This window comes from Ranitomeya variabilis, chromosome 3 (genome assembly GCF_051348905.1).
Source record: "Ranitomeya variabilis isolate aRanVar5 chromosome 3, aRanVar5.hap1, whole genome shotgun sequence".
In the NCBI taxonomy this organism is placed as follows: domain Eukaryota; kingdom Metazoa; phylum Chordata; class Amphibia; order Anura; family Dendrobatidae; genus Ranitomeya; species Ranitomeya variabilis.
Genome location: NC_135234.1, coordinates 341,206,915 through 341,221,115, shown reverse-complemented (window position 1 = coordinate 341,221,115; position 14,201 = coordinate 341,206,915). Strand labels below are relative to the sequence as shown.

At 43.3% G+C, this 14,201-nt stretch overlaps 1 protein-coding gene across 2 annotated transcripts in view; it reads right to left on the bottom strand.

The window, feature by feature from the left end:
- SH3D21 (SH3 domain containing 21) overlaps nucleotides 1–14,201 on the bottom strand; it is a 188,467-nt gene that overhangs the window by 136,566 nt on the left and 37,700 nt on the right. For both annotated transcript variants that reach the window (XM_077295856.1, XM_077295855.1), the window contains exons 2-5: nucleotides 11,010–11,170; nucleotides 9,551–9,617; nucleotides 7,243–7,355; nucleotides 6,395–6,485 (exon numbers count right to left, since the gene is read on the bottom strand). In XM_077295856.1, coding sequence (XP_077151971.1) covers nucleotides 6,395–6,485; nucleotides 7,243–7,355; nucleotides 9,551–9,617; nucleotides 11,010–11,170 — 432 coding nt within the window. The remainder of the gene's footprint in view (nucleotides 1–6,394; nucleotides 6,486–7,242; nucleotides 7,356–9,550; nucleotides 9,618–11,009; nucleotides 11,171–14,201) is intronic.

The following is a 14,201-nucleotide window of genomic DNA, read 5'->3' as shown; positions in this document are numbered from 1 at the left end:
ACCGTAAATACAGAGTTCCTGTATACAATGGCACTTAGTGTTGTGCTTTTTTTAAAATTAATGATCAGTATTGTAGTATACTAGTAGTAAAAGTTGTACACTCCCTGACAGAAGTAATGTCGCTTATCCATGTTATGTAAATAAAAGCTTATAACCTGATGTTAAATTCATCCATTGGTTGTATAAATTATTATTTTGAAAGCTGAAACCTTCCAAAATGTGGTTTAGGTTAAGAAAATAAATTGACATCAATGCAGAAATATTGATCAGTTAATGGACACAGAATGGTCAGATTTTAGCAAGACAAAAGTTTTGTCGCCTGGTCATATAATGCACCCAATCCTAGTTTACATCCTTACCTGTGCTCAGTAAATGATCGGTTATTTAGTGTGTGTGTATAAAAAGAAACCTAGCACCCCAGACCTTCACTTGAACTGCAACTTGAGCTCTTGACAACATGCCAAAAATCCACCCTGCGACCATAGCCTGGATTGTCAAGAGGCTGAAGACCAGATCCACTGCAGAGGTGGCGGGCACCTTTAATGTGTCTCAGCGTCAAGTACAAAGAATTAAAAAAAAGATTTTAAGAGACTGGAGATGTGTTTGACAAGCCCAGGTCCGGCAGACCCCGCAACACAACTGCTCAGGAGGAATGTTTGTTGGTTAGAAAATCCAAAGCAAGCCCCTCTTCCACAGCAGCAGAGCTCCAACAGGTCTGGTCACCTCAAGTCCCTGTGTCAACTAGTAAAAGTTAAATTCACCGCACGTGACACGCCGATCGTTAGCAAGGCGCGGGAGCGCCGCTTGTCATAACAGACACTGCAGGTCCACACTACTGGACAGGATCTTCCATAGGCGGACATTTAGATTACAATAGAGCTTACATTGCACCGCTGGGACTTTCCACCTTCTCTGTATATCACTATCTTAGCTGGAACAAGCGATTACGTGACAAAGGCTCTGGTTGAGCCGAAACGTTGTATATAAAAAATCACAGATGCTGTAATATTCTGTTACGCTCCAAGTTAATGTATAATAAATTTATACCAGACTTTGCATAAGAAACCTAGAGAGAGTGCAGTGAATTTAACTTTTACTGTTATTCTGGGCCTTTGGTCCGTTACACCAGCACCTCGCCATATTAAGGCTGAGTGCACACCTAAACCTTTACCTGTGTCAACTAGAACAGTTTTTAGGATTCTGTCTCAAAATGGCCTCCATGGTCGAATCAGTGCCCAGAAGCCAGCACTAAACAAAAGGCAAATAAAAAACCGTGTGGCATTTGCAAACTCCCACAGCCTGCTAAATAGATGGACACTGGAAAAGTAGCAGAAGATGGATTTTTCTTCAGTAGAATTACACCACAGCTGCCACAAACACTGCAGGAGACCTACTGGAGCCCGTATGGATCCAAAATACACCCAGAAGACAGTTAAATTTGGTGGTTGAAAGATCATGGTCTGGGGTTACATTCAGTATGGGGGTGTGCGAAACATTTGCAAGGTGGAAGGCAATATCAATAGCCTAAAATATCAAGAAGTATTAGCTACCGCTTATATTCCAAATCATAAAAGAGGTCAAATTCTGCAGCAGGATGGTGCTCCATCTCATACATCCATCTCTACAACAAAGTTACTCCAGGCAAAAAAGATCAAGGTGCTCAAGGACTGGCCAGCCCAGTCACCAGACAGACTGCTCTCTGCCTGACCTTACCTTCCCCCGGCTGCAGCACCTCTATTTCAGCTGTGTTATATGTTTATTCCGCTGACTCTTACCTTCTCGAGGATGCGGTAGTGGATTTTGGCACAAATTTTCATCCAGAACTGCCTGTTTCATGTGCCTTGTAGCCTCTGTTGCAATACTTACCTCTCTTTGTGGTCCTCTATGCTGCTGTCTTGTGACCACTGACAGTGTAATCTTGCGTCTGCATACAGGTATTTCTGGTATATTTGCCTTAGGGAGTGTTGCTTCATGGTTGGTCTTATCGGTGGTTATTGCCCATCAGTTCTATACCTTCCCGGGGTGTGTGTTTATGGTATTTTCTATATTCTAGGTCGTTTTTTCATTATGACTATGCATATTATCTTTGTATCTTTACTATATATATCATGACCTTTTGTATTTTGGCAGCAGCACTGAGGATGTTGTTGTATACATGTATTTTTTAAGTGTTTTTATATTTTTGTATCAATAAAAGTTTTGCCTCTTTATATATAATTATATAGCGGTGTGCTCTCTTTTGGAGTGGTCCTCTCTATCCATTTTTGTGCTATCTACGCTACCACTCTTGTTGCACCCCTCCAACCGACAGTATACTATTAGTAGTGTGCCAGTGTTTCTTTTCTTATATCAGTCACCAGACATGAACATCATTGAGCATGTTTGGGGAAGGATGAAAGAGGAAGCTTGGAAGTCAAAACCAGAGAATCTAGATGAGCACCACAACTTCATTCACCAATGTTATGCAACATATATTTGTATTTTAAGTTAATTATTTGTCTGTGGGCAACAAAAATTTTGTCTTGCCAAAATCTGACCATTCTGTGTCCCTTAACTGATCAATATTTCTGCTTTGATCATTTATTTTCTTAACCTAAATCACATTTTGGAGGGTTCCAGCTTTCAAAAGAATAACTTATACAACCAATGGATGAATTTAACATCAGGTTATAAGCTTTTATTTACATAACATGGATAAGCGACATAACTTCTGTCAGGGAGTGTATGGTGGCATCATTGGTCTTTGTATAGAATGTAGTTTCATGTAGAGGTAATGGTGATATTATAATATTATGTATTCTCTGTGTAGTGGAGATAGTACTAGGCACTGTATAGCTGTATTGTTGTGTGTATGTTTTTAAGTAAGCTCCGTTATGGCACCATATCTAAGCAGTAAGCTTGGTTCTGGCACTCTATCAATGTAGTAATCTAGATTATGGCCCTGTATGTATGTCGTAATCTCAGTTCTGCTCCAGTTTCTATGTAGCAGACTTGGTTCCATGTAGTAGACTTATTAAGCTCGGTTCTGCTCCCTTATCTCTGTAGTAAGCTCGGTTCTGCTCCCTTATCTCTGTAGTAAGCTCGGTTCTGCTCCCATATCTCTGCAGTAAGCTCGGTTCTGCTCCCATATCTCTGTAGTAAGCTCGGTTCTGCTCCCTTATCTCTCTAGTAAGCTCAGTTCTGCTCCCATATCTCTGTAGTAAGTTTGGTTCTGCTCCCATATCTCTGTAGTAAGGTCGATTCTGTTCCCACATCTCTGCAGTAAGCTCGGTTCTGCTCCCATTTCTCAGCACTAAGCTTGGTTCTGCTCCCATATCTCTGTAGTAAGCTCGGTTCTGTTCCCATATCTCTGTAGTAAGCTCGTTTCTGCTTCCTTATCTCTGTAGTAAGCTCGTTTCTGCTCCCATATCTCTGTAGTAAGCTCGGTTCTGTTCCCCTATCTCTGTAGTATGCTTGGTTCTGCTCCCTTATCTCTGTAGTAAGCTCTGTTCTGCTCACATATCTCTGTAGTAAGCTCCGTTCTGTTCCCATATCTCTGGAGTAAGGCTACTTTCACACTTGCGTTTGGAGCCGCTGCGGAGGGCTGTGGACTTCCTCCATGAAGCCCCGCCCCCCGCCGCTAGCTCCGCCTATTTCTGCATGCGGCCGGCATGCGGCCTGTGTACCTATATTTAACATTAGGTACGCAGGTCGTGCGGCTGTATGCAGATGCTGCCGCATGCGTCGTTTTGACGATGCGGAAAAAAAAAAATTGCTACGAGCTGCGTCCTACGCTGGTCTCCGCATCGTCAAAATGACGCATGCGGCAGCATCTGCATACAGCCGCACGACCTGCGTACCTAATGTTAAATATAAGTACACAGGCCGCATGCCAGCCGCATGCAGAAATAGGCGGAGCTGGCGGCGGGGGGCGGGGCTTCACAGAGGAAGTCCACAGCCCTCCGCAGCGACTCCAAACGCAAGTGTAAAAGTAGCCTAAGCTCGATTCTGCTCCCATATCTATGCAGCAAGCTCCGTTCAGTTCCCATATCTGTGTACCAGCCTGTTTTTAAAGCCTGTTATCTCTGCTACTTTAATGCAATGGCCAGATATAAGCAGGGAAAAGGAGGGCCACCGCAACTTGAGGGCCACTGTCTTGTGATTGCCCCCCAGGCTAAAAATTGCCAGCCAGCCCCTGCCTGAGTCTAAGTCCTGGTTTTGCTCTACTTAGCATGCTCGTGGGATGACTTCTTGTTGGTGCTCGCCCGTCACATGCTCAGGTCCTGGTCCGGTTTCAGAGTAGCCAGTGAGTAAGGTCCTGTCAGATTGACAGAAACTATAAAAGGATTTATGGCGCACCCGTTGGTGCACTAAGGTCATTTATATTTGGTGTGTGTGAGGAACCTGGCAGTAGTGCGGACTCTGCTGTATGTGCTCAGGGCAGGCTCAGTACCTTTAGAATTCCGGCTTCTCCAGAGAGGAGATTGTATGGTTGAATTCAGGGCAGGTGCTAGTGCCTTTAGAATTCCAGCCCCTCTGGAGAGGAGTTCTGTAAGTGATTGGAGTTCACTACCGGTTCCATTGCACCAGTGGGGCTTGCGTACTCCAGTGGAGTTAACAGGGTGCGCGTTTAGCACCATATTTCTCTGCGGCTGTGTGCCGATAAACACAGTGCTAAAGCAGAGTTGCTTTTCCGTCGCTGTATGCAATTGGCACAGCCAGGTGCATCTCCACTGAGTGACGTTAACTCAGTGCGAGTCACTTTCCCTCTCTGCTTGTATTCGCCACTGTCTCCTAGCTGCAGTTTGCCATATCTGCACGGTGGACCTCGAGTGGCAAACGCACTTTATTTTCATATTTAGTGCGTTCCACCATCCCTAACAGCGTGTCCATGCGAGGCAATACACGCTGCTGGCCAATAACAGACCAGCAGCTCACGTCACTTGCACTCTGAAATAAGCTGCTGGCTTCAGAAAAGGAAACCACACAGTAGGGGACTGGAGGGAAGGTGAGTATAATTGTTTGTTTTTTTCTATGCATTAAAGAGCAGCGGTAGAACAGGGACGTATACCAGCATGTGGCCCAGGATAAAGGACATATACCAGCATGGGGCCCAGGATAAGGGACATATACCAGGATAAGAAACACACTACCTGGATGGGGCCTAAGAAAAGGGACACTTACCAGCATTAGGGACATATTATCAGGATGGAGTATATATATATATATATATATATATATATATATATATATATATATATATATATATATATATATATCAGGATGGGACAGAGGATAAGAGACATATACCAAGATGGGGGATATATATACCAGGATGGGGGATATATATACCAGGATGGGGGGATATACAGCTCTGGCAAAAATTAAGAGACCATCACATCAAAACCCTGTCATGGGCAGCCCAATCTCCAGACCTGAACCCCATTGAAAGCCTCTGGAATGTAATCAAGAGGATGATGGATAGTCACAAGCCATCCAACAAAGAAGAACTGCTTACATTTTAGCCAAAAGCAGTGTGAAAGACTGGTGGAAAGCATTCCAAGACGCATGAAAGTTGTGATTAACAATCATGGTTATTCCACAAAATATTGATTTCCAAACTCTTCCTGAGTTAAAACATTAGTATTGTTGTTTAGTGATGAGCGAGTGTACTCGTTGCTCAGGTTTGCCCGAGCACGCTCGGGTGACATCCAAGTATTTATGACTGCTCGGAGATTTAGTTTTCATCCGGTAGCTGAATGATTTACAGCTATTATCCAGGCTGAGTACATGTGGGGGTTGCCTGGTTGCTAGGGAATCCCCACATGTAATCAAGCAGGCTAGTAGCTGTAAATCATTCAGCTGCCGCGATGAAAACTAAATCTCCGAGCAGTCATAAATGCTCGGAGGTCACCTGAGCGTGCTTGGGAAAACCCAAGCAACGAGTACACTCGCTCATCACTATTGTTGTTTTTAAATGATTATGAACTTGTTTTCTTTGCATTATTTGAGGTATGAAAGCACTGGGTTTTTTTTATTTTGACTGTTTTTCTTTGTCAGAAAAAAAATACAAAAGTTATTGCTTGGAAATTTGAAGACATGTTGTCAGAAGTTTATAGAATAAAAGAAACAATTTACATTTTACTGAAAAACATACCTATAAAGAGCAAAATCAGACAAACTGAACATTTTGCAGTGGTCTCTTAATTTTTGCCAGAGCTGTATTTACCAGGATGGGAGATATATATACCAGGATGGGGTGGGGGGTAAATCTTGCATCGGAGCCTATCGGAGTTATGCTGCTGTGTTGGTACATTACATGTGCAACGCTTCATTTGCATTGTGGGGGTTCTGCAAGACAGCAAAACATTTTGCACAGATTATACCCGATTTTTGTTTCCAATGCCAGTCATACCTGGAGGAGGCTCAGAAATTTCTTGCACAAAGTTGGACGGGAAGGCTCCGACCAAATCTCCCTTCTTGCCCAGCCACCAACCATCTTCAATCTGAAGAAGTTCAGCATAATGTTTATACCAAAGATGATTTACAGTTCAAGTAAAAATGCAGCAAAGTAGCTGGAATTAAGCTGGCCATATATCCAAAAGATATACTCATTTTATACAATGTTAAACACCTATATGAAACAGTTTGCCATTAGTACAGCTGATGTTAGATGATGGCTCCATAATGTACTTGTGCCAGCCTATTACAATTTGACCATCAACTAAAGAGGTAATGTCCATACAGGTGCAAATTAGGCTAATATTAATATGTTAGAAATAAATCTAATGTTACCACTTCTCCTGAGAGATGATAAAAGGGACGGTAGCCACTTACATGGAAATTGGTGGGAAATAGCAAAGGTTACCTCTTATGCCTTCAGGTGGACATTTGTCAGATGTTCAACGGAAAATAAGAGTTTGTTTTTGACATTTCAACTATGTCTAAGTCTATAATTTCCTGTGTTTTGTACAGTACGATTTGGATGTTGTTTTTATTTAATTATGTGTCTATAATTATCTCTGTGATCTGCCGGTGATTGGCATGGATTCCACTGATACATCATTTGTGGCATAGTCAGGAAGTTTCTTACAGACAATAGAAATCTTTCATATGTTCCATACAGTACACTCTTAGATTGCTCTAGTGATTTCTTACACATTTCCTCTGCATTTAGTGCATGCATCTTAATCTGAGTACTTTATATCTAAAATGTATTTTCAGTAGCATAGAATTACATAAATAACATTTTCTTAATATCACCTCCTCTAGAATCTCCAAAACTTCTCCAGCGACGAGGACCAATTCATCTTGTTTACCGGGGCTGTATGAGTACTCAGCCCGACACCAGCGTTGTTTCTTTTTCTGAGGACAAACTAGATAAAAAATATGAGGGTGGTTAAATGTTACTTACAATGACTTACCATGTAGATTTATTTATAATTGTAAAGTCGATAGGATATACAGAAACATCAAAGGCTGCTCACCTAAAGAATTTGCCCCGTGGACTTATTTAAAGGAGATATTCAGGACTTTAAAAAGCAAGGTATGTAGTCGAGAAAACTACCTGTTTGTTGTACCCAGTGCCAGTAATTGACTGCTCCTGCCAGGAATTCCTCTGCACCCTGTCAACAGAGCAGCAGTTTCTCTTCCTGTTGACAGGGCGGGACTACTGACATCATGCTGATTGACAGCGGATTTCCCCAATTAGGCAGCGGAAGCTGGCTGTCAATCAGCATGACACCAGTAATCCTGCCCTGTCAACAGGAAGATAAAGTGCTGCTCTGTTGACGGGAAGTAGCTGAATCTCTGACAGGAGCAGTCAATGACAGGTTCCGGGTACAACAGACAGGCCTTTTTTTCTAAAGTCTCCCAGTTAGCCTCTTTAAACACTGAGTATGCATGCATTGCAGCCACTTTCCTGATGAGAATACCCTTATTTTCCAGTTCTTATGAAAAAGGAAATCGCCTAGTTTGCATATGTGTTAAAAATATGGCAAAAATAGGTTTGTAATAAGGCCATGTTCACATGTTAAGTATTTGGTCAGTATTTTACCTCAGTATTTGTAGGCCAAAACCAGGAAAGGAACAATCAGAGAAAAAGTATAATAGAAACTCATCACCACCTCTGTATTTATCACCCACTCCTGGTTTTAGCCAACAAATACTAAGGTAAAAATCTCACCAAATACTGAACATGTGCATGTGGCCTAATAGTGTACACATGAATATAAGACAAAGGCTGTGTGTACCATTTTCAAATTAGACCACAACAGTAATTTCACTACAAATTAGTTTTTTATTTTATCTTGATATATTTTTAAGGCTAGCCACTTTTATAGATAGAAATTACATGTGATATATTTTTGGTGCAAACTGTTGAGATATTTTCATTTTCACCACCGCTGTTGCATGAAGTCAACCCATCCCCATAAGCTCTGTTAGGTACCTCTCTTAGGATGCCTACCTTACTGGTAACCTTGGCTTATGTAATAATACCAGTCACCTATAGCTCATGGAGCTTAAATGAATGGCCAGATGCTCATTCCTCTATTTAATAAGAATTAACAAAACCTGTAAGAAGACATCTGGCGGTTTTCATCTACATTATAAAAAATGTCTTCTTCCATAGACAGCAAATTAATCTGTTCTAGAATGTTCTTTTCCACACAGTTATGATTAGTGAAGCTAGCAATATACATTAGATCATAATCATTCTGACAGATCAAAACAATTATATAGTTAGTAACCTTGTTTCTGAATTGTGTTGGAAAACCAGTAATTTGACCATAGTGTCATAAGGAGGCTGACCAATTTATGGATTAGAAAGAGCATAATTAAAGCAATTGTCTGTTTGGACAATCAATTTAGACTTCTTGCCAGGGTTGAATAGCATTGTGACATCCTTTCTTCCATATGATCCCACTAGCAGCTTTAAAAATTCGCAAATGACTGCCTATCTACCCCAACAACATAAAGTGCTGCAGGGAAATAGAGGGTAGATAAGTATTGACTTCAAACATTAGACTTTAAAGAGAACATGTCATGTAAAGAAAATACTATTAACTTGCAGAAATTTTCTGAAGCTTCTCAGCTTCGGCACTGAGAGCCCCACTGCCTGGAGGAATTTTACTTTATTCTTTCTGGCAGCCTCAGGTTTTCAGTCATGGAGGAACAGTCACCATTCACTGCACAGTGAGTGTCATATGTAACCATGCCCTAGCACTGACTAACAGCTGTCTCTAATGTAGAGCCTCTCATACAGAGCCGGCTGTCAGTCAGTGCCGGGACATGGTTACAACCACCATTCACTATGCACTGAGCGGTGACTGAAGCTGCACTGGCCCACCCTTATGACTGAAAGCCTGAGGCTACCGGGAGGGACAATGTTCATTTCCTCCAAGAAGCAGGTCTCTCATTGTGGGTGTCGGGAAGCTTCAGAAAGCTATTAACATGCAGATTAACCCCACATCTGCAGGTTAATAGTGTTTTTAATATGGCAGGTTCCCTTTAAGAGATTTCAAGAGATTATATCATAGTTGATAAATAGTAACATATAACAACTTATTACCATTAGCTTTCCTGATGGATCTTGGAAACCTCTGACCGCTATCATTAAGAAAAAGTGAAGGAATTTCCTGTGGCAGAAATACAAGAAATATTGGAATGTTTGCAAGCATTTCATGTATTATGTGAAAGCAGTATAACAATAAGTCTTAAGTTGTTTTAGCGGTATTCCACTAGGACTCATGCAGACACAATAAGTATTGAAACAATATGTTCTTCCTGTTTTCAAAGAGCTATCTTTTCAACAGATATTTGGTACAGACATTTACGAAACCCTGATTTAAAGTATGTATTAAAAAAAATAAAATATGATTAAAAAATCTCTATATAAATTTTGATTATTTTTTTAAACCTGAAGAAAATAAAGTTTCACGTATGCATTATGATATTGTGTAGTAAGGCTTATCTCATGGAATGGAAAGTTACTTATACTACATTCTAATGTATGTGACCACGTCCTTAAATTATTCTATTCATAAAGTATTACGGCGCTTTTCCCAGACAAATAGTAGACAGAGTGAAGGAACTGCACACCTAAAGGTACTTGGAGATGCTTCAATTAGGATTTATTGGCAGTATTTCATATCCATTGGTTACACCATGGTAAGTAGAGTATTGCGTAACGTTTAAGATGAAGACCCTTCATCAGACGAATAGGCCTTTAGGTGTGCAGTTCTTTCTCTTTGTCTATTATTAGTCTACAGGAGCTCAGTGGTTGACTCCAGAAGAACTAGCACCCATTTCAGGCTATCTCTAATTCGCTGGGTGTGCCACGTACTTGTTCGATTACTCTTTTCCCTGATTAGTCCTGTCTCAGATTCTCTAATCCCACCTCCTTGGCCATGACTGACAGCATCCATACAATCCCTGTCATGATAGGACATCTGGAATTCTCGCACAAGCGTGAGACACGACAGTGGTCCTACCATAACAGAGAGTACATGAAGGCTGTCAATCATGCTTAACAAGACAGGAATAGATAATCTGAGACAGGACTAGTCCAGGAAAAGAGTTGCCCCTCAAGCTACTTTTTCCTCATTAGCATATGAAGAGTTGCAGAATAAGCTACATTATAGAAAGACAGCTACATTAGTAAGGCACATAAATTACAATAGCAGAATAAAGGAATCAGCATACAAACCACTATAATAGCGATTAGTGATAGGTGATATGAAAGGTTCCCTCTAAATCAGTGTTCCCCAACTCCGGTCCTCCAGAGCCACCAACAGGTCATGTTTTCAGGATTTCCTTAGTATTGCACAGGTGATGGAATTATTGCCTGTGAAGGTGATGCAATTATCACCTGTGCAATACTAAGGAAATCCTGAAAACATGACCTGTTGGTGGCTCTGGAGGACTGGAGTTGGGGAACACTGCTCTAAATCAATGTATTTCATGGACATTCCTTGTGCTATTGCCCAGATGACAGAGACATAGAGCCAGTGATAAATTGATTTCTATACCTTGACAAAACTCTGTGGAAAGAACCCTCTCTTTCCATTGATTTCTCCTTCTAGCCATCCTTCTTCTCCTGTTTTTTTAACATTTCTTACTACTTCACCAACTCTAATGGTTAACTCGTCTTCAAGCTGCCCCTGGAAGTCCACAAGGGCCAACATGTCTCCTACAAGGAAAATGACATTAATAAAGAATGCAATTAGTTATTAGGTTAAGTTCTGCATACAGCTCAAAGCACATTTTATTTTACCAATCATAAACAATTTTCTAGCTTGATCCTGGCAATGCCTAATATTGGTTTTGGGATAATTTGCATAAATCCATAAATCGATAAGGCATAACCATAAGCATGTTATAGCCTTCATCCAAGTAATTGTGGTTATATGTTTTTACTAATACCATTTTGGGGTAGAAACAATTTTTGATCGTCTCTTATTCCTTTTTAAGAACCTGCATCAAAGTCAGGGAGCCGGCAAATGACGTACCAGTACGCAGGGTCGGACTGGCCTGGTGGAGTATCGGGGAAATCCCAGGTGGGCCCTTGTCTCTGGGGGCAGGAAAGGAAGAGAAGAAGGAAAGAAAAAAAAGTGTCTGCGGTTTTTAGGGGTGCTGGCCCTTTAAAAGCGCATGTAGAGTGTGTGCAGGGACGTGCGCACGCAGTGTTCATTACCTGAACCACTGTGGCGTGCGTCCCGATCAATATAGCAGAGTGTGCGCCCATCGTCACCGGTGTATGATGTCAGTGTCATGCGCCACATGGGATGTGCGCACACATTCACCACCGGCCTCTGCTATGTCAGCGGCCATTTTTCTATGTGCACGCCGGACCTGCAAAGGAGCAGGAGGATGAGGACGCCGCTCGGTGCTGGGAGTGCACGAAGGTAAGAGGAATCTTTTTTTTTTTCTTGTTCTCTCTCTATTTCTCTCTATCTCCAAGGGACCAGGATGGAGGTGCAGTGCCCTAGAGTCCTGGTCGTTGCAGTACTGTGGCTCCGCCACTAAGGGGAGCTATGGTACGTCTGATGGCACTGAAGGAGTTCACCTGACCAGGTATCACAGACACCAATACATTTCACAGCCGGGCCTCCAGGGGGAGCTAAGGGTTCTATTCATTAGGCCACTCCTCACATACTGGTAAAACTGGGGGTCAGGCAGGAAGTTAGGACAGAAAAAGCTGACTGGGTTGGAACCAGGCAACACCTTGTGGCAGAGGGTGTTGTGGGGGAAGATTCGGTAGGGCCCCTGTCGGGGATGGGATCCTGACAGAGGTCTGGCAACTTGAGAGAACGTCACGGGACCGTGCCTGCTCAGCATAGCGGCGGTGCCCAAGGAAGGATTAGAAGCGAGATAGATTGTGCTGAGTGAGAAACGAGATCAAAGCAACAAGGATAATACCAGTAGGAGTCGTGCTGTGAGACCGAGGCAACATCCTACTGTGGCGCACAACCGGCGGCCGGAACGCCGAGGAAGTATTCATACATCTAGCTTCAAGCAATACTTCAAACCAACGGCAGGACAGTCAGTCACAGGCGGGCTGTCTCACCTAAATCACCTACGAAGACATAGGGGGCAACTTGTGGAGAGGGGCGACTCTAGGGTCCCGGAAGAGCTCCGAGCCTACCCGTCATACGGGTGCCGTCCTAACCGTAACATCAGGGAGGGACGGAAGATTAGCAGGACATCATCTAATCGAGTTGTGAGGGAACTTAAGAAACAGACACAACAGTTGTGGGGACTCTCCGTAAGCACAGCAGGGAAGGACCACAACACATAGCGCTAGCAGGAAGGCACAGATTTCCCCTGCAAAGAGAACTCTGGAAGTGCCATTGGACCGGCTGGACTTGCGCAGCCTGGTTAACCGTATTCCGGATTGAGGACCCAGAGATCTTCAGTAAAGAGGTAAAGAGACTGCAACCTGGTGTCCTCGTTATTTACTGCACCGCACCACCACCACTATCCATCACATCTATTATTGTACGCCCCTCAGCAGGGTCACGGACCGGGCCTAGCCACCGTGACAACCCCAGAGCAGAGACTGAGGCCCGGTACCGGGTACCCCTCGGCCCTGCGGCAGTGGGGGCGCTACAGAGGCACATGGGGAGGGGGGACCAGGATCGAGACACATGAGGGGGTAGACGAGGATGGAGACACATGGGAGGGGGGCCAGGATGGAGACACATAAGGAGGGGGGACCAGGATGGAGACAAATGGGGGGACCAGGATGGAGACACATGAGGGGGGGACCAGGATGGAGACACATGAGGGGGAGGAGGATGGAGACACATGAGGGGGGACCAGGATGGAGACACATGAAGGGGAAACCAGGATGGAGACACATGGGGAGGGGGGACCAGGATGGAGACACATAATGGGGGGACTAGGATGGAGACACATAAGGGGGCACCAGGATGGAGACACATAGGGGGGACCAGGATGGAGACACATGGAGAGGGGGGACCAGGATGGAGACACATGGGGAGGTGGACTAGGATAGAGACACATGGGCAGGGGGGACCAGGTTGGAGACACATGGGGGACCAGGATGGAGACACATGGGGGGACCAGGATCCAGACACTTGGGGAGGGAGGACCAGGATGGAGACACATAGAGGGGGACTAGGATGGAAACACATGGGGAGGTGGGACCAGGACGGAGACACATAGGGGGCCAGGATGGATATATGGGGGGCAGGACATGTGGCCAGGATGGATACATATGGTAGAACCAGGATACATATATATATATGGGGGACCAGGATGGATTTATGGTTTGGTGGGGCAGGACAAGGGACCTGGGAGCATATAATTGGGGTGCTAGGATGGATATATGGGGGTGCCAGGATGGATATATATATATATATATATATATATATATATATATATATATATATATATATATATATATAGTAATACCAACAAAAGTCCCTACATGTACCAACAAATAGGGCACTTTACACAATGCACTAACACATGTGGACTTACTAAACCAGTGGTCCAAAGAAGCGAACCATAATATAAAAAAACAAGTTTTTATTAGAAATCATGAATTTCACACAACAAAAAATAAAGAAACAGGAATGTCCAATAGAGGGGGCTCTAAAACGGCATCAATGGTTATACATATCGCAGATAGTAAATATACAGCTCCAATGTATCACTGGGGCTGCATTTGTGTGCAGCGGTTGGTACTAGTGTTT